Source organism: Sitophilus oryzae, unplaced genomic scaffold (assembly GCF_002938485.1).
Source record: "Sitophilus oryzae breed Bouriz unplaced genomic scaffold, Soryzae_2.0 scaffold_172_pilon_pilon, whole genome shotgun sequence".
Classification (NCBI taxonomy): domain Eukaryota; kingdom Metazoa; phylum Arthropoda; class Insecta; order Coleoptera; family Curculionidae; genus Sitophilus; species Sitophilus oryzae.
In genome coordinates this window covers 5109902-5130925 of record NW_022146424.1, presented here as the reverse complement: position 1 = coordinate 5130925, position 21024 = coordinate 5109902, and the positions used below count along the sequence as shown (strand labels likewise).

Below are 21024 nucleotides of genomic sequence, written 5' to 3'. Positions count from 1 at the left end.
GTATACAATAAACAAAGCAATCAAATTTTTTAGTAAAGTTTATTTCTTTGGCATAAAAGTCAGCACAAGTATTAATTCTGAAAAGCAATTGACAGGGTGTTGACAATCTTTTTTATTATAGCATGCATGTTTAAATATCTTTAAATATCTCAAAAACCAAAGCTTATAAACATATTTAACCCTTATAATAAATGCCTTATTTTGTGTCCAAGGATCCAAATATGTCATAAAATACCGGGTGTTCCATAAGAAAAATATAACTTTGGTGTGGATCTTAGTTCTGACATACCCTGTACATTTCAAAATAATTTTAAATTATGCACATTGCCTTCCCACTTATACCCATAAAAATCCCCTTTTAATCCCCTTTTAAATTAAGCCCATAAAAATCCCCTTTTAAATTATAACATTGCCTAAATTATAACATTTCGTATAATCAACCAAGGTGAATGAAGCGCACCACCGTGTGAATAATATAGGATGCAATATAGGGTTAGGTGAATAAAAACAAGGAAATACTTACAAGAGTTTACTCTCGACTAAAGTATCTGCTCGCCCAACATGCGCATAAGAGAGTGCTTTTACTTCTGAGAGTTTACTTTTGTTGCCGCGACTTTACTCGCAAGTATTTACTCGTTACATCGTTATTCACGTGGAATGTTTATGTTTACGGTCAAACGATTTATCAAGTCCGTTTGCAGAGTTAGTTTGAAACCCTTCAAATTCTTTTGTCAGATATTTTTATTCTTCTCAAGAACAAAATATATGATAATGACGATGATTGCACAAACAAAGTGAGTAGCGATAGTAGAGCGGTCTTAGCAAATATAATAAAAACCAATACAGTTGTCCTAGACAAGTCTGTGATACCACAAGTGGTGAAACGCAAAGAAAAAGCCATGGATAGCTATAAAAAAAGAATACATACAACATACTGGAAAGGAAATAACTGTCAGTCAACTGAAAAAGTTATTAAATAACATGAAGTCATCCGTAAAAAAAAAGACTGATATACAAGCAACTGGGAATAAACCAATTAAATTACTGGATTGGGAAAAAGCATTTCTTCGTCTGATGAGAATCCTGTTTTTGTAAAAGTACCCGGTAGTGTTAACATTGGAACAGAATGTTTTAAAGGCAATCGAGATTCCGTGGAAAATACAGTTCAATCCGTGCCTGTTACTCCTGACGCAACCAAAAATTGGTCAAAAAGCACACAGAAAAAAAGAAAATTACAGAATGAAACTGAAGAAACAGCACAGCTATCAACATCCGAGTTACAGCGCTTAGTTTTAGTGGAGAAGTTACGACTGACTCGTCTCCAAATTATGCGTGAAGAATTATTGTTGAAAAGGCTTAGGGAATCAGACACTAGCACCAGTAGCACGCAAAAAGAACGGGTAACATTTGCTGATACTGATGGTGCTTTAAAGGAGTTTTTGATTTTGAATTAAACGAATTTCTAGATTTCTTATTTGTACTGGTGAATCGTAATAACTTTTTACAAGCATTGTGGCTTATATTTTTACATTCTCTATAAGTTTTTCTCGCACGTACATGCATAAAAGCAGCCATTATGCTTAAAATTCATATGTCAAGTATGGCACGGACCTACCTTACATAAAAACAAGAACTTGCTTACAAGTGGGGGCCTTTACTTTATTTTATTCACCGAATTTTAAGTATTTACTTGCTATTAACGTGAGCTAGAGTATTTACTTTCGAGCATGAGTAAGTACTTTTATTATTCAATTCCCAACGAGTAATAACTTAAAAACTTTAAAGTAAAAGCGTTTACTTGACTTTATTCACCTGACCATAATATGTAGAGTATTTTAGTAGAATTTGTATTGAAAATAGACGCCATATATTTCATACAGCACCAATGCTGATTAATGCTATTCATAGGTCCAGACCCTTCTGCGGTACTGCAAATGTTATTACAGTACGTCTGTCCGTTCTATAGCTACGGGCAATCCGTGAAAGGGGAAACGATATTCTCTCGATGTTTTTCGTAAAAAATTAGACGACGCGTCTCATCAATACAAATTCGACAAATTTGCAAGTAGCCAATAAAATGAGTGGGCGGAGCGATTTGCGGTGACGAACTCGTCAAGTCGACGAATAAAATATATTGTTGTTTATTTAAATGTTTTTTGTCCGCATTCCTTTCATAGACACAGATCCAGCAGACGCACTTTACAAATATATGTCTATCAAACTCTTCCCTGACTCATTGAATAGACTCTAGTTTTGTAGATATACTACCTAATGCAAGCTCAGCTCAGAATACCCTGTATATCTACTACTATTTTATTACAATATATCAATTATCAACATGCGTCAAATATACATTGTAAGGGTGTTCAAAGTAATGTTTCTTTTATTAGGAAATGCGTCAGAGAGAGAAAAAACGATGGTATATTATTACCTCCTACCGATTTAATGTTTTCAATTTCCTGTTTCTGTCAACGTAAGAATTCCCTTTTATTATGTAGGAGTTCCTCAGTCTCCGGACCTTGTTATTTTCACATTTATTTTTACTTCGTTGACAGTGCACAAAATAATTGTCTTTATTGTATAGGAAGGGCCATTTTCACTTAATTATGAGGCAAATACAGTTTATTTATTTATTATAATTCGTCCAAGGAAATTTGTGGCATCTTTGGATAGGCTTACGGGAAAAGCCCCGTGATGTACACGTGTTTCACTTGTGTACATTTTCTTGACAGTCACTGGCAGTCGTTGGCATCAGTCGACTATAATAATTACAGTACGTCTATCCGTTCTGTAGCTACGGGGCATCCGTAAGGGGGGAAACGATATTCTCTATTAGCCGGTAATTCATGGGCGTGCTATAAATATTTTAGATATCATTACTTACTTATACAAAAGTTTAAAAAATACCCAATCAGTTTTATTTTTTTATTTTTTTTCAAATAAATGAGACACTATCTTTATAAAAATTAAAATATTAAGAAGAATAAATTTTAAGAAAAAAAAACAAGTTTTTAAATACACTAAGAAAAAAATAAACTTTTTCTTTAAAACTTTTGTTATGAACTTATAACGTCATTACACAATTTTAAAATATTATATACAAGCTTGTCGCGAGATTTGAGTGTACAGTTGCACTCATAAAAATCTGGTACGACAACTTTATCTTGTAATTCCTGGCCTAGTGGTCTATCATAACACAAACTTTCAAAATGAGACAGGGTAGACACAGGTTTTAGATTGTCATTGTATACTGTATACCCAAGCAGCATTTGGACGTCGGGACAAAGTTGTGTCACGCGACCAAACGTCGGGGCGCAATGTCGGCACAACCTCGTGCCAACTCTAGTCTGCACTAGTTTGGAGAATAATTTTTAGGTCGAAACGCGACGTTGGAAACCTACGTTGGCTAGAAGCCTAATTTAGTACAAACTGCAACGTTGTTTAAAATCCTAATTCACAGAAATACAAAACTAATATGGCGTATAAGTCGCCTTTTATCCTAAATTGGGATAATAATAGTAAAAATATTATTTTTATGATTTAGTTAGAGACATATGTCAGATGGCAGTGAAGGAAAACAAAACAAAAGTATTTAAGTGTGGGGGATGTTTAAAAATCATAATTATTGAAACACTTTAACCGACTCTGTAACTCGTTATCCAAGGTAAAAAAGTTAAACGCAAACAACTTTATTGATAAATGTATTGTTTCTACTTTGAAAAATACTAATGGGCCTTAAAATTAAAGAAGTTTTAAAAATTTTCTTGAATTTTTTTTTAGTAAAATGAGAATAATTTATTCGCAGTCGAAAAAATTGTTTCCGCGTGTTTTTTAGGGTCAAATATTTCAAGTTAATGTATTCAAAAAGCAGGAATTGCTATTTTAGAAACGAAACATTTTCTTATTTAACAACGTGGCGGCTTTCACTTTGTTGTTTTGGAGATTAAGATGGAGTAGTTTGAGTAGTCGCATACTGGACTAATAAAGTCGCAGTTCGGTAGGTAGTATACTAGTCGCAAGATTGCCTAATTTAGTCATCCTAGAGTCTAGCTTGTGCCGGCCTCTATAATCTAAATAAACGAGGGAGTGGATAACCTATCGGTAATATATATCGATGTATATTTAAATTTAGTTTTATATGTACCTTTCTTATGTCCCATTTTTATTACGTTTTTTTTTATAAAAATAAAAACACCACTGAACTGTCTGACTGAACAGAACAATGAAGTGGAAATTTAAGATTTAGAGTTATGGTTCAATATAGTTGCAAAAAGGTAGTGACTCGACGTCCTACCAACGTAAGAATAAGGAAATCTAAACTACGTTGGAATTAGTAAAACAGACGACGTTTGCATAACGTTAGAATAGGTTCTGAAACTGACGTCGGAAAACTCTATATTGTCCAACGTTGTAACTACGTTGTCCGAATCACCTAAAGATCACTCAAGCAAAAAAGTTTACAAGACAACGTTGATTCGACGTCGCAGAAGCTTCTACTTTGCTGTAGTACTAGTCCAACGTCGGCACAACGTTATAAAAACGTTTAAATTTATGTTAATATCCAAGGTAGGGAGCTAACTATTTTTTGTAACTAATCCAACGTTGTGTTTAGTAAACATGTGGTCGCAAGTCGTGAAAATGCTACTTGGGTATACTTCAGGTATATTATTTATGTCACACATCAATCAAAACACATCTAAGAGATGAGTATTTTTTAGCTTTGTACACTGACAAGCATTAATAACTCAGACAATTTGTGGATGTAAACGTACCAAAATTGTTGTTAGTTTTAATGCATTTAAAATATGGTATGTCAAAATTGTGTACTTACTCGTATGTATTTATTTAGTTTGAAAAGTTTCCAATTAACATCAAATAGATCCAGTAATTTAATTTACTTGTTTATCGATGTAGAGAAATCTCGCGACAAGCTTTTCTATAATATTAAAATTGTGTAATGACGTTATAAGTTCATAATAAAAGTTTTAAAGAAAAAGTTTATTTTTTTTAGTGTATTTAGATAAAAGCTTGTTTTTAAAAAAGTTTTTTTTCTTAAAATTTATTTTTTACTTTTTAGTTATGCTTGTTTCTCAGTATCTAGCACACATATTAAAAAAAAATAATTAAAATGGGACGTAAGAAAGGTAAATATAAAACTAAATTTAAATATACATCGACATATTACCGATACTTTATCCACTCCCTCGTTTATTTAGAATATAGAGGGCGGCACAAGCTAGACTCTAGGATGACTAAATTAGGCAATCTTGCGACTAGTATACTACCTGTTAAGGCTGAACTGCGACTTTATTAGTCCAGTAGGCGACTACTCGAACTACTCTATCTTAATCTCCAAAACAACAAAGTGAAAGCCGCCATGTTGTTGATAAGAAAATGTTTCGTTCCTAAAATAGCAATTCCTGCTTTTTGAATACATTAACTTGAAATATTTGACCCTAAACAACACGCAGAAACAATTTTTTTTTCGACTGCGAATAAATTATTCTCATTTTACTAAAAAAAAATTCAATAAATCTTTTAAAAATTCTTTAATTTTAAAGCCCATTAGTATTTTTTAAAGTAGAAACAATACATTTATCAATAAAGTTGTTTGCGTTTAACTTTTTTGCCTTGGGTAACGAGTTACAGAGTTGGTTAAGTGTTATGATCTTCAAACATGCTCCACACTTAAATACTATTGTTTTGTTTTCCTTTACTGCCATCTGGCATATGTCTCTAACTTAATCATAAAAATAATATGTTTGCTATAATTATCCCAATTTAGGATAAAACGCGACTTAGACGCCATATTATTATAGTTTTGTATTCCTGTGAATTAGGATTTTAAACAACGTTGCAGTTTGTACTAAATTAGGCTGCTAGCCAACGTAGGTATCCAACGTCGTTTCGACCCAAAAATTATTCTCCAAACTTGTGCAGACTAGGGTTGGCACGAGGTTGTGCCGACGTTGCGCCCTGACGTTTGGTCGCGTGACACAACGTTGTCCCGACGTCCAAATGCTGCTTGGGTAGCATAGGCTAGACAAGAAATTTCTTGCTGCGGAGCTTACAGAATCCCACTGCAGCTTTCTTAAAATTCTCTCTCTAAAACGTTGCTATAGTCTGTCCAACGAGAAGATCCTTGACAGTGATAGATGTGTCTGTCATTTTAATTTCAAAGTAGTGTATTTTATTTTACAAAGAAATAAGTTGGTACAACTGGAACGCATTGTAGCTTCATTGCAGGATATATTTAAAATTTGATTGACAAGATGACAAGTGATTACTTCAAAATATTGTGAAAAAAACTGTATAAAACTGAAAAAATGTAATCGAGTTATTTTATTTAATAAAAACGGTATGTGTTAAATACAAAACAAACAAGAACAAGACACTACATACTAAAAAAATATAAAAAAGAACTATTATTTACTTTCAAGCTTTATGAAACTACCCGCATTTATGATTATATTTATCAATATAACTTATGTACAAATACAAATTTGTAATATTCCACAGGAATAAATAAAACAACATAGGTAAATAAAACAAACTATTTTATTAATAATAACACCTACCAAATTTTATACCTTAAAGGTTGAATAATTAACTTTAATCTTAATTTTTTTAAACCAGTACCTTTTGACATTATTTTTCTGCAGTACTAAAATCCATTATTTACCTATCGTGTGATGTCGATATTTTACAGCTACTCCAGTTTTTAGTATGTGTTTGGTTTGATCCTTCTACCATATACGAGATGCACTTATCTACGACGAAATGGTATACAAACTTTATCGATGGCAACTTCATTGGTGTATAAGACAAGACTTTCTGCCTGGGCAGCGAATATTAACCATAAACTGTGCTCTGGGTCTACAGTTAATTTTCACTCGATTTATCCTCCACTTGACTTCAAAAGACACAAAACACACCTAATAATACGAATCAAAATGCATCATCTTCCAAAACACAGGGTATTTAACAAAAGTTGACACAAAATTATAACCTATAATTTGGCAAGACTTTGACAAGCGTCAAAAATGACAAAAATCTAAAGGCGAGTTCATACGCATCGGCGTCCGTTTGTCGTTCATCGTTGCGTCAAACCAATAAAATTGAAATACGTTCTGTCATTTTTTAAGTAAACCAATAAAACTGGTTAAAAACAACAAGACACGACGCATGACGGATTTATATTTAAACCCATCCATAGATAACTTAAAAATTATTAGAAACTTTTTTTAGTAAAATAAATAGATTGGTATGGGACGTCATCTGCTTTTCTTTTGTCATCGTCTGTCGAAATCTTACCTGAGAAGAAAAAACAGAGTATAGCTCTTAGACTATAAGTAAAACAGCGAAATCGTTATGGAGTCATGAAAATGCAATAAATTTAAAAACTGCGTAATTTTCTAAACAACCGAAATCTTTAAATTCAACCAATAGAAGGTAAAAGGTAAGTATCTTGTATCATCGTATCGCCGGATAACAGATGTATGAAAATCAAGCTTAACTCTTGAAATTATGTCCACGTTAATTCTGATAAACAGCCGTTTAAATTTTATAATTAGATTATTATCGACATTTGTTGACATAATTGTCATTATTACCTGATATTCAGTTATAGCACATAAACCAAAGCTCCGGAAATAATTCGTTATTAATTATATTTGTGTGAAAACACGTAGGCACAGTCAAAATAGAGACAACTCTGTATATCGATTTTATTTCGGCCCCTTCAGGACTTTGTTCTGCTTTGTTTCATCCCTTTACGGGATTTATTTAATATTTTATTAGTCAAAAAGGATGGTCTTAGAGATTTACTTGGCATAGGGTGAAACGTTTTTGAAAGGTTTTGTTAAAAGTTTCAAAGAATTTTGAATTTTACAACATTTAATTTAATTTTTTACTTGGGAAAGATTAAAATAATACTGTCAAAGTAGCGTATTTAAATTTGAATTATGAACCGAAATAACAGTATAATCGAAAAAAACGGCGTCAGCGACAAGGGCGGTTTTATAAAAAAGTTAAAAACTTCTAGATGGGGGGTTTAATTTTAAACAAAAATATGTGTGTGCACTACTTGCGTATATTTGAAATGAAACGTCTTACTAACAGCTATTAAATTAAAGGATTTGAAGAACATGTTTAAAAAATGTAGTTTAAAATGCTGAAAAAGTAATAAATTAAGAAATATTTTTTTTGCGCGTAAAAAAATAGTTATAACAAACATATCTTTGCGTGTAACAGTATTTGTTACACATAAAAAACTATTTTTTACGGGTTAAAAACTTATTTTTTTGAAGTTTGATCTGTTCGGGGGGGGGGGGGTAATTACCCCCATTGCCCCTCCCCTAAAACTGCGCATTGTCAGCGATGGCTATGAAATGAAATCGCTGTCATTTTATATGTAAAATTATATGGGGAATGTGTGTCATATAGATCGTCATTTCCAAGCCAACTGGACACCGTTTTCTTTTCGATCATACGGTATTTGTAATTACTCTTCACAAATTCGATTCGTGAAGAATTCGATATAATAGATCTCACAAGGCAGCTGCTTTAACATAGAAACGGTTTGAACTCTACTTAAATAATTTATTGGCTCTAGAGCAAGTGTGGCGTTTCCCAAAGCCAATTTTAATGAGACAAGAATAAAATATAAGGCTGATTAGAGGACACGACATACTGATACATCAGTATATAGCAAGACTTCGCCGTATTCACAAGATACACTATTGTTTTAATTGTGGTAAAATAATTAATTTTAACTTAGTAGTTACACCGCACTTTATCAAAAAAATGATATTCAATAAAATGTTTAGTCACTATTATACTTCATGATTGATTGGTTTACTACACGTATGTACTTAATGTATATTGTATAGTTACTTACCACAAAACTTATAAAATACCTCATGAACACTGTACAGGGTGAGTCAACGATAGAGTAAAGTCCATTATCTCATTTGTTTCGAGGTTTACAAAAAAATGTTAAATACAAAAGTTATAGGGAAGGTTAAGATACATATTTTAAGATTATTATAGAGTATACAGGGTCCTTGAAAAATGTGTGGCGGATATAACATATGTTTTTTTTAAATGTAACACCCTATTTTTCATTTTATTTTTAGATTCTGCGTAAAATTCTATAACTTTTTTATATATAATGTTATATACCTAAAATTAATGGTTTTTGTAATATTTAAATTTGTTTATACAAATGTTAAATTGCAGTGTGGTAAAAAATTGTCAGTTGTACCATTGTTTCTGAAGTACATATTAATACCAAAATTTGGTATGATAGTTCTATAGAGATTAAAAAGAAGATATATGTTAAGATAATTTAGTTAAATGCTACAGGGTGTTTAAAATATATTTATGAATTTCAACTACTTAAAATTAAAAAATCTCAAATTTTTTAAATGGTACAGCCTATATATTTTCATTTTTTCTGAGAGATTTTGCAAAGCTCATCAACTTTTATTAAGTATGTCATATACCTATTTTTAATAGTTTGTGATTTATTCCAATTTTTTTCTATTTTTACCTTAATTTTTAATACAATTACGCTATAACATCATAGTTGCCGTGACAAAACAAACATATTTATTACTTATTTTTAACAAGTAGTTTAATAATTAGTTACAATTGTTATTATTAGTCAAAATTAACTAACTTTACTCAAATAAACTAAAATCCTAGTCGTGAATTTCTTGGTGTATTTCTATATTAAAAAAAGAAAGATGACATTTGGATTTTCCGTCGGGCCGAATAGCCGCAGATTAGGGTAATACTAACTAGATTACCTAATTATTGACGACGACTGATATTGAAATTTTCTCCGACATACAGTAATTTTTTTTTTCTCGTAGTAATTCTGGTTTATAATTCATTTCGTAAACCCAATATTACTACTGCCACAAAACCGTCCCATTACACACTGAAAATATTATAATATAATATAATATGAAAATGTTTTCTAGATAATCTACATCTATATTCTTATAGTACTTAGCAAAGTACTATATAATATATAGTACTGAACCAAAACATATGTTTATTTTGGCTTGTTCGTGTATATCAGTCACATTGACTAATCCATTTTTAGGAAAATCTGAAACTATTACCTCTCCCTCTACCATTTATACAAATTAAACTAAAATTCACTTTTTGTTCTTAACTTGCTTAACAGACATATGAAATTTTGATAATATTTTTTTTTTGTCATGGTAACTATGATGTTATAGCGTAATTGTATTAAAGATATGGGTAAAAATAGAAAAAATTGGAATAAATCGCAAATTATTAAAAATAGGTATATGGCATACTTAATAAAAGTTGAAGAGCTTTAAGAAATAATTTTTTTTAAGAAATATGAAAGGTTTGAGGTGAGGTAAAAGATAAGTAAAAGCTTTAGAAAATACATAGGTATAAATATATTTGAGAAAACAGAAGAAATATAGCTTTAAATATAATATTCACATCTTATTATTAGACCCCTCATAAAACGGAAAATTATTAAACTGATGACCATATTATAAATCAGGTTGAAAAATACCATATGATTGAAAAAAAACGGCGTCTAGTTGGCTTGGAAATGATGATCGATAACATTCCCCATATAATTTTACATAAAAAATGACAGCGATCTTCATTTCATAGCCATCATTGACGCCGTTTTTTTTTTCGATCATATTGTACTTTCTACAAAGTCTTGACAAAGATTACTAACTAGGTGATTATCTTATAGATATTAAAATGTTTTGAGTTTTCATATTTTATAATAATTTTAATATATTATGTTAACCATTATATTCTGTTTTTTTATGAATGTATAAACAATTCTTTACTTAAATAAAAAGCCATATGCATTACATTATTTCTATCAAAATTAACCTACAGGATATTTTTTTCGTAATATCAATACGTAGTTTATTAAAGTAGTTTTTATGTAGTTAACGAACGGGAAAAAGGCAGTTTTTGAAGAAGAACTACACGTACTTAATCAGGTAAATTACGTCTTAATTAACTACTTCCGAACCCTGATTACTATTAGCTTTGTAAAATAAGTGAATCAAGTAATAAACTATCAATTTCATTTATAATAAATCTTTCAAATGGTGTTTTTAGTTCATTTACGTGGACTGTAGTATTTTGGCCATATAAATAAATTTCTAATTTCAGATCTAAATGTATGTATGTAATAATTAAAAAAAGCCGGATTTTTCATCTGTATATGTGATAAACCAAAGTATACTTTCCTTTTATATTATTGTGAACTTAAAATAAATATTCCTTTATTAAATTTGATTGCTAAAAAGTGAGAGATAAACATTTATTGACTGGTATGATTTTTTCCGTATTCTATTAAAACTATTTTTATATATTATAATATTTTTAAAAACTCGGAAAAAGACATTTTAAAACTTCGAAATATATCTGGTGAGTGAAAAAAGATCCACAATTTGAACTTTTATCGGGTAATTATCAACGCTGCTAAATAGAGTTGGGCCTCCAGTTGGTGACGTCACGAGATTTTTACGTCACAGCAGTCGGGCCTTGTTATTACGCTGGTTACGGTAGGATGCATCGCGGCTACCATCCTGGCGAGCAGCGCGGCCAGCATCTTGGCGAGCATCGCATCGAGATGCCTCACTATGTTAGTGCCCTTACATATGTACCTATGTTGTTTAATATTTTTTCGAGTATCTTTTATATTTTTAAAGGAATGACATCGTTTAAATCATGTCTGGATTTTGATTTACGAATATGTATATTACCACATAAAGATTATATCAAATTATTTTCTGTTTTATAAAAGTTTCCATGACGTTTTTCTTTAAATATGTTATTTGCTTGACATTTTCTACTTTTCTTTGAAGATATCAGATATCTGCGCGTATTCATAAACCTTGCAAAACTTTCCAAATAACATTTTATGTTTTTAAAAATGAAAATACATACCTACTTATTCGATAATTATTTTATTTCTTTGTTTCAGATATCACAGATCAGGAATCATGCAACAATTCCATGACATATAATTTCAGGTAAGGTACTCATCTTTATTATCTATACTTGCGCTTATTATGTAAATAACTCTACAAAGCTAATTTTCATGCCAGATTTGACGTACCATATAATATTTTTATTAATAATTATTTTTATCTTTTAGCCGAGCATAAGCCGATAAAATTTCTCGTATAATCTTTTAATAAACTAGCTAAATTACCGCCGGTAGACAATTTGCGAGAGAAATACCGCCGGTAGGCGGTATAATTGTTAAAAAAAGTTTTTCATTTTTAAAATCAAAAAAGCGTGTTTTTATTGCTTCGGTTTCATTCTTCTATATATACAGGGTGGCGCGAATTTAAAGGTAGAGAAATAAACTTTACAGAAAAATGTTATTTCTTCCTTAAATATATACAGGGGTATCAAAAATTGCTGGTTTATTTTAAACATTTATTTTACATAAAAACTTCGTTATTTCCAATATAACACTATGTATTTTTTTAAACAAGTCGAAGCAGATTTAAATGCTCTTTCAAACTATATTAGGGTTTCCTATACCTATCTGGCTCAGATTTTGAATAAAAAGCGATTTTTCAATAAAACTGTAATCAAGATGGCTAGTGTTGTCATGGCAAGCTTTTAGTGACAGTTAGTAGTTATTTTCAAAATCGAAATTAGTTTATGGACTTATTTAAATTTATACCAGTATACTTTTATTTAATTTACCTAAAATAGTTTAATAAATAATATTTATTAAATATGTGTTTATTATTCTATCTAGAAAAACGAAGAAGTAGTTCTTTGAATTATTTTACGATGACTTGTAGAGATATGGATTTTCTATAAAAGAGCCAATTACGGCAAATTCATTTTCTTCACTTCCAACGACAGGTTTCTGCCTAATAGGTTTTTTATAAACCACACTACCAGCTCTGTGAAATAGGACACGAAGTTTAGCAAAGAAACATAGCTTATCAGGAAGATTCTTATTTGGATATCTTTGAGCATAAGCCCTTGGGGCCAAGAAGCAATTTCCCTCACAAAATAATATCACTAGCAACATATCTATTCGTTCCGCCAGGAGATACTGCTTTATTTTGATAAAGTAATGAATATAAGTAAGTATTCATTAAACTCTTGTAGGTAAATTTAAGTAAACTGTTATAAATTATAAATAATAATGTCCATAAACTAATGTCGACTTTAAAAATAGTTACTAACTGTCACTAGAAAATTGCCATTGCGACACCAGCCATCTTGACTACAATTTTATTTGAAAATCGCTTTTTGTTCAAAATCTGGGCTAGATAGGTATAGGAAAGCCTAATATAGTTTGAAAGAGCATTTGAATCTACTTCGATTTATTTTAAAAAATATAGGGTGTTGCATTTGAAATAACGCAGTTTTTATATAAAATATATCCTTAAAATAGATCAGCAACTTTTGATAGCCCTGTATAAATTTAAGGAACCAATACCATTTTTCAGTAAAGTTTATTTCTCTATCTTTAAACTCAGCATAAGAATTAATTCTGAAAAGTAATGTACAGGGTGTTAATAGTTTATTCTATTGTAGCATGCAAATATAAATATCTTTAAATATCTCAAAAACTGAAGATTTTAAAAATATTTAACCCCTATAATAAATACCTTTTTTGGGCCCAAGAACCCAAAAATAAAATAAAATACCGGGTGTTCCATAAGAAAAAATATAACTTATGGATCTTAGTTCTGAAACACCCTGTATATTTCAAAATAATTTTAAATTGTGCACATTGTCTCCCCACATATACCCATAAAATATTTTGTTTCTACATCTTTCCGTTTTTGTATAATCAACCGAGGCGAATGAGGTGCGCCGTATATTTTATTTTCTTTTTTTACATATTTTAAGATTTTTTAAAAATGTATACAGGGTGTTTCGAAAAATCTGGTCATCAAAAAAAAATCACGATCCTGCTTAAAGCGCTTGACGTAAAAAGCTGATTTTTGGAAAACAGATTGACTTTAGGGTGTAGAGGTTCGATGAGAAGGGATTTTTCGAAACTCGAGTTCTAAGGGGGTGACACCACCTCTCAAATATTAGAATACTTTTTATTTAAAAACCGGTGAGTTTTTCGGAAAAACTCTTAAACACGAATATTTTATTTTGTTGCTTTACATATTTTAAGATTTTTTAAAAATGTATACAGGGTGTTTCGAAAAATCTGGTCATTGATTAATCACGATCCTGCTTAAAGCGCTTGACGTAAAAAGCTGATTTTTGGAAAACGGATTTCCTTTAGGGTATAGAGGTTCGATAAGAAGGGATATTTCGAAACTGAAATTCTAAGGGGGTGACACCACCTCTCAAATATTAGAATACTTTTTATTTAAAAAACGGTCAAGTTTCCGAAAAACGCTTAAACACCTATATTTTATTTTCTTTTTTACATATTTTAAGATTTTTAAAAATGTATACAGGGTGTTTCGAAAAATCTGGTCATTGATTAATCACGATCCTGCTTAAAGCGCTTGACGTAAAAAAGCTGATTTTTGGAAAACGGATTGACTTTTAGGGTGTAGAGGTTCGATAAGAAGGGATTTTTCGAAACTCGAATTCTAAGGGGTGAAACCGCCCCTCAAATATATTAGAATATTTTTATTTAAAAAACGGTCAAGTTTCCGAAAAAACGCTTGAACACGTATATTTTATTTTCTTTTTTACATATTTTAAGATTTTTTAAAAATGTATACAGGGTGTTTCGAAAAATTGATTAATTGGTCATTGATTAATCACGATCCTGCTTAAAGCGCTTGACGTAAAAAAAGCTGATTTTTGGAAAACGGATTGACTTTAGGGTGTAGAGGTTCGATAAGAAGGGATTTTTCGAAACTCGAATTCTAAGGGGGTGAAACCACCCCTCAAATATTAGAATATTTTTTATTTAAAAACCGGTGAGTTTTTCGGAAAAACTCTTAAACATGTATATTTTATTTTGTTGTTTTATATATTTTAAGGTTTTTTAAAAATTTATACAGGGTGTTTCATAAAATATAACCATTGAGTTTTGGCAAACGGATTGACTGTGGGGTGTAGAGGTTCGATAAAGAGGGGGTTTTCGAATTTCAAATTCCAAGCGGGTGAAAACGACCCACAAATATTACAATATTTGTTTTTTAAATACGGCGAGCCTTTCGGGAAAACACTTGGACACGCATAATTGATTTTGTTTTTTTACATATTTTGAAATTTTTAAAAAATCATACAGGGTGTTTCAAAAAGTTGGGTAATTGATTAATCACGATTCTGCTTAAACTGCTTGACGTAAAAAGCTTATTTTTGGCAAACGGATTTTCGAAAGTCAAATTCCAACGAGATGAAACTACCCCTCAAATATTATACCAAGTTATATAATAATATCGCCATATTGTTTTTCTCATGCTGACATAAATGTAAGAAAATTTTATCTTAGTTTGTATGTTAATGGAAATTCTTGCTTTGCTTTGATCATCACCATTACAAATGATTAATCCGACGCGAACGAAGTCTATATATATATATATATATATACTATATATATATATATATATATATATTTTATTTTTCTCTGATTAATGCGCCATCTTATTACTTTTGATTTTAGAATTAATTAATTTGTTACAATAATTCTTTACAATTATAAAATATCAACGCCAGCTCAATGCAAGTCTTGTTTTATGATGGCTCTGCTACAAGGCAATCGCCAAAAATAGCAAGTCAAAAAATGAAAATGCAAAGATATTAGGTTATATCACAAACTAAATTAGATTAGTTCAGCGGTATTTGGTGTTTAAACTACCGTATGCCACTGTTGGACGTCTTTTGCCTGATGCCAGGTTAAGACGTCAAATATCATACCGCCGGATGACGGTATTTTTTTGTATACCGCCGGCGGCTGTTTGGCTAATTAGCTATGTGTTAAACCTCTGAAATAAGGAAAATTTAAATAACTTGGTAACAAAAAAAACAATTAATACTATTTGTTTAATAAAAATACTGCTTGATACATTAATTACTACAATTTATTATCGTTTAATTGAAAAGTCATAATACGTGTGTTCGGGTATTTCATGTTCGTTTTGGAAAGCAGCTTTTGAAATCTCACTACTAGGACTTCCTACTTTCTCTAACCAATCTTTCCTGAAAAAATAGTACAGGATATTAAATTATTATTTATTTATTGTAGGAAAAAATACCCAGCACATACATTTTATTAATTGATTCCGGTTCACCTTCCAATACACCCTTCACAGTGAGATCTTTAGTGTTCATGCACCATCCTTTTAATCCTAACTTAGTAGCTTCTTTTTGAGTATACTACAACATAATACATCACATACAAGCCTTATAAAATAGCAGAAATAAAATACTTGATTGTTATAAGTATATGCAGATAAAAATCTTACTAACTTTTGTCTAAGTTTTGTCTAATATACAGGGTGAGTTTAAAAAAGTGCAAATATTTTCAGGGCTGGTAGATCTCGATAAAAGGAACATATTTTCTCTTTACCGTTTTTCAATTAAGGCGAAAATATACGATATAGTTTACTTTGCAAATTAAAAAAATGGGTGTGCACTATGTGCGCATATTTGAAGTGAAACTTCTTAATTTCGTCTTTCTGTCTGTCTGTCCGTCTGAGGACGCCATTCGGGTACCTCTATCCACGTGTCAAGATTGGTTCCAATCGACCCATAATTAAGAAAAATCCTGATCATTTGGTCCATTTAGAGGCATCGGTTCGAAACGTCGACGGCGTTATCCTATAGTTCGTCTCCAAGTATGCTGAAATCGACCCACATTTTTCTTCAATATCAAATCGTTAGTCCCACCTTGATGAAGATGTAAACGAAACGTCGTATCAAATTTTGCAGGGTGAAACCGTGTGGACCGTCGCTCATATAACCTACCCACATAATTTGGTCGCGATCGGACATCAACTTTTGACGTTTCTTACGTCAAAACTGTCACAGTGACACGTGTCATACACGGTCAAGTTGGTCCAATCTATCGACATACCAAATTTTTTGCTTAAATTTTGAGAACCACAGGATTTTTTCTGGGTTCTATTTCTTGTAAATTTAAGCTGCTGTCTATGTTGCCATTTAAAAAAATTACCTATGTTTTTAACTAAAACTTTTTCAAAAAATTTCAAATTTTCAAATTGTTTTTCTTCGCGAAAAAAACCTCATAATCACTTATTGAAGATTCGCTCATACACTTATTGAAGATTCGCCCTGTATATTTATTTAGCTTTTTTTGTCCAGTCAAACCTTTAATTACCTTTCTGAAAAAGACTCCTGCAAAATAAAAAGGATTTAATTTAATTTAAAAATAAACTAATGTAAAAATTAATTTATTTTACCTTGTACACGACCCCAAACTTCAAAATCTACCGACCGTAGCGGCATACCAAAAATCCAGAATTCAGTGATAAAATTAGAAAATTTGCAAAATGACTGACAAGCTTTCAAGGAAGACTACTGTGACAGTTTTGATTGGTTACTCTAGAAACGAGAATATTGATAAAATATTAATAAGTATCCATGGCTCTGAAAAAATACAAGATGTAATAATATGAAGAATTACGAAAAATATTACGCATTAATACAATATTAGACAATGAACAATTAGTCATTATCTTTTAGTCCTACCATCAGTTCAGTGAATTTGCTATAAAATTTCGGTTCCAAAAATACATTAATACCATAGAGTATACTAAATGGTCTTTGAATTATGACCACGTCCACGAGGACGTCAATCTAGACGTCGAGGAACCTTCATATGACAACTTCTAATCGAGACGATCGACTTATTGTTAAGTTTGTTTCTAAGAAACCGCCGTTTGCCAGCTTTTCAAATTGATACTGAATTGCACTTAAGGACCGTACATATTAACTAACAGACTACAAGAAGAAGATTAAATGAAGCAAATCTTATGTGAAGAAAGCCTGCTTCGGGACCAGAACTTACTAGATGTGTTGACTAGGCCCAAAAACAAAGACATGGTGTTAATGTAAAAATTACGAAAAAATGTTAGTGTCTTCTTTAAAACCGAATATTTCCAACAAAAATAAAGCTAATGAGATTAAACAAAAAACAAACCATTGAGAAAGGGTGTATCTAGATGATAAAATGATTTTTAAATTTCTTGCTGTTTTAACATATTTCACAGGGTGTTTCAAACTTTCACCAAAATATCAACATTTTGTTTTCCCTCGTATAATTAACAGATGGGGAGTTTCATTTTTAATTTAGAAAAAGATACTGAAAAGTCAGATAATTTGGCAACACACTGCTTAAAAAATCATCAAAATCGGTCCATCAAAATAAAATATATTAACGTTTAAAATACATCAAAGTTTTAAGGTGCCCATTTTTCGTACCGGTGAATGTATTTCAAAAACTATACATTTTAGTGATATACTTTTCTAATAAACAAACTTTTATTTTTTTACAAGAATCCAAAAATCAATTAATATATAGGGTGTTCCATTATAAAAAACATAACATTGATCTGTAACTTTTTTTGGGGACACCCTGTAGAACTCTACATAATTTTAGAAAATGCTTTAAATTGACTTACATCAGCTCTCAAAATTTCACTTCAATACAAACTTTTGTTCTCCTTGCAAAAACCGCGTCGTATATGACGCGCCACCCTGTATAATTCGATTTCAATCAAAATTTCAATGATTAGAATATAAGCAGAATAGGTATATTTTATGTATTAGATTTATTTATTTCAATAAATTTACTTAGAAAAAGAATAAAAAAAATCAAAATATTAAGAAGGAAATAATTACTAAGAATTTAATAAAATTAATGGGTAAACAATAAAAGGTAATAAAAAAATGGGTAAACATTTTAGTATTTCACCTATAAAACACAATACAGAAGGTTTCACTTTAATACATTCACAGTAATTATAATAATTTAGGAATTTATTTTATAATATAGTAAATTATAAAATAAATTCCGAGATAAAAGTCTCTGGGCACTCCACTACAGTAAATCTGGAGATATCTAAATATACTGATACTATATTATACTACCCTGTATTACGTAAACATAATGTGGTGTATAATTACCACGTATTTTTGGAATTAAAATAAGTTAATTTTATTTCTATTTTTTATTATTTGTTTAGAGGTAAATTGTGCCAAATTAACTTATCTAGGTTTTAAAAATATTCTTCTATATTCACGGGATAGTTGGACACCCTGTATAAGCTGTGGTATAAGGAACTGACTTTATTTTCAAATCATCCTAATTTTTGGCAATATTTTTAAATCCTAAATCCTGAATCCTATCAATTATAAATTATTATTTTTTTTATTTTCTTAGAAAGGTATATTTTACTCAAAATCCTTGAGAGTTTTAGAATTGTATCAATATTTTAATACATAAAGTTAGTTGGCCAAAACGGACAATAACAAATAGAACTATTCCTAACCTAAGATATTTTATTTATTTTAAATTGCTGTATTTATAGCAGTTGAAATGCACTATTAGTTATTATTAAAATTTAAGCTTAGGACTTGTTAAATACTTACATTAATCAAGTTTTATTCGATGATTTAACTGGTTTAATAATATCTCTTCGTCAATAATATCTCATCGTCAAAATAATTCTGCAAGGCCGCAGGACGCACATTATAGATTGTATTGGTTGTATTGAGTTAAAGTGTATTACTGGTTACCTAAGTTTTGTTGTAGGAATTGATAAAATTTAAAATAAAATATTGTGTATATTTTTTGGTTTGAGCATTTTATTTTTTGCATCGTAATCATAAATAGAAGAGATAATTTTTAAGTATAAAATAAAGGACCTAAAATCCAATAGCTGGCTTTGCTTTTGTTTTGAGCTAAGGTTCGTTTTGAGCTTTGATATTTTTTAAAACGTAACTCGCTATGGAAAAAACGATTCAGAAATTATTATTTCAAGGAATTTATTAGGAGTAGAAAAAATATTGTGCTGTGTTGGCGTTGGTTTCCATGTAATTTGACAAATAAATAAAGCTGTCTCTTTAGTTGTCAGTTTTGAGTCAATATTTTTTAATTCTCTTTCCTGTCGATTGCTGATTGAATTGGAGCCAGAAATGGCTCAAAACGAAATAAGTAAATTACCAACAGATATTCAGGCTGAGGCGACAAACGCCATATCCAAACTACTTCCATTTAAATCCCGAATAACTTATGAAAAGGAATACAAAAAATTTCAAAATTGGAAGCAATTAAAAAACGTGCGAGAAGAAATAAAGTTTTTAACCTATCCTTGCTGTTAAAGTCCTGTTAAAGTATCATTTAATCTACTCTTGCGGTTAAAGTACTATTTTATCTACTATTTTTGATAGATATAAGGCAATTTTAACATTTGCTATGGGAAAAAAATAAAAAACATAATTATAAGCTCTACAACGAGAGAATACATGACGTTGACAAATAATGTGTTTGTCTCAGTTCACAAATATATAATATTTTCTGTCAGTTTTTTTATGTCTTCTGTCGAAATCTTCTCTGACTCGTTGGGCAGACCCTAGTTAACTTTAAATATATTTTATAATTGACTGGTTTACACTATGTTTACACTACTTGTAACATAAATTATTATAGTACGTCCTGTGATATATTTAAATTATAGCCAAATAAACTTTTATGTTTTTTGTATATAGGTATAGGATTGATAAATATTTCTTATAGTTGTACAGTGTAAAATAAACAGCTTTCAGAGCAACATAGTGTTCGTTTGATTCTTCCTAAAGTATTTAAATTAATAATTTACTGGACAGAACATTTGGCGACGAGGATGGGATAGCGAGAGACAGATATATTCGATTTTCTTTCATACTTTTGATATCGTCTGTCCAAATCTTCTCTCTGGCTCTTTGGATAGGGTTTGGATACGATAACTCTCCAACACTAATTGAATAATTTTATCTTTGAGGCTCAATAATTTAAAGTTAAATAATTATTTGTGTAACTAG

General features: G+C 30.4%; 2 protein-coding genes across 3 annotated transcripts in view; one reads left to right on the top strand and one right to left on the bottom strand.

Annotated features, from left to right (window-relative positions):
* Positions 1 to 21024, top strand: part of LOC115881573 (rabphilin-3A) — a 92422-nt gene that overhangs the window by 50711 nt on the left and 20687 nt on the right. For both annotated transcript variants that reach the window (XM_030899116.1, XM_030899115.1), the window contains exon 6: positions 12008 to 12056. In XM_030899116.1, the coding sequence (XP_030754976.1) occupies positions 12008 to 12056 (49 nt within the window). The remainder of the gene's footprint in view (positions 1 to 12007; positions 12057 to 21024) is intronic.
* On the bottom strand, positions 16016 to 19698 carry LOC115881574 (acylphosphatase-2-like). Its single transcript, XM_030899117.1, has 5 exons — positions 19594 to 19698; positions 17403 to 17544; positions 17321 to 17337; positions 16247 to 16356; positions 16016 to 16179 (listed from the first exon to the last, which is right to left on the bottom strand). Exons 2-5 carry the CDS (start codon positions 17446 to 17448, stop codon positions 16065 to 16067), a joined length of 288 nt encoding a protein of 95 aa, XP_030754977.1. The 5' UTR covers positions 17449 to 17544; positions 19594 to 19698; the 3' UTR covers positions 16016 to 16064.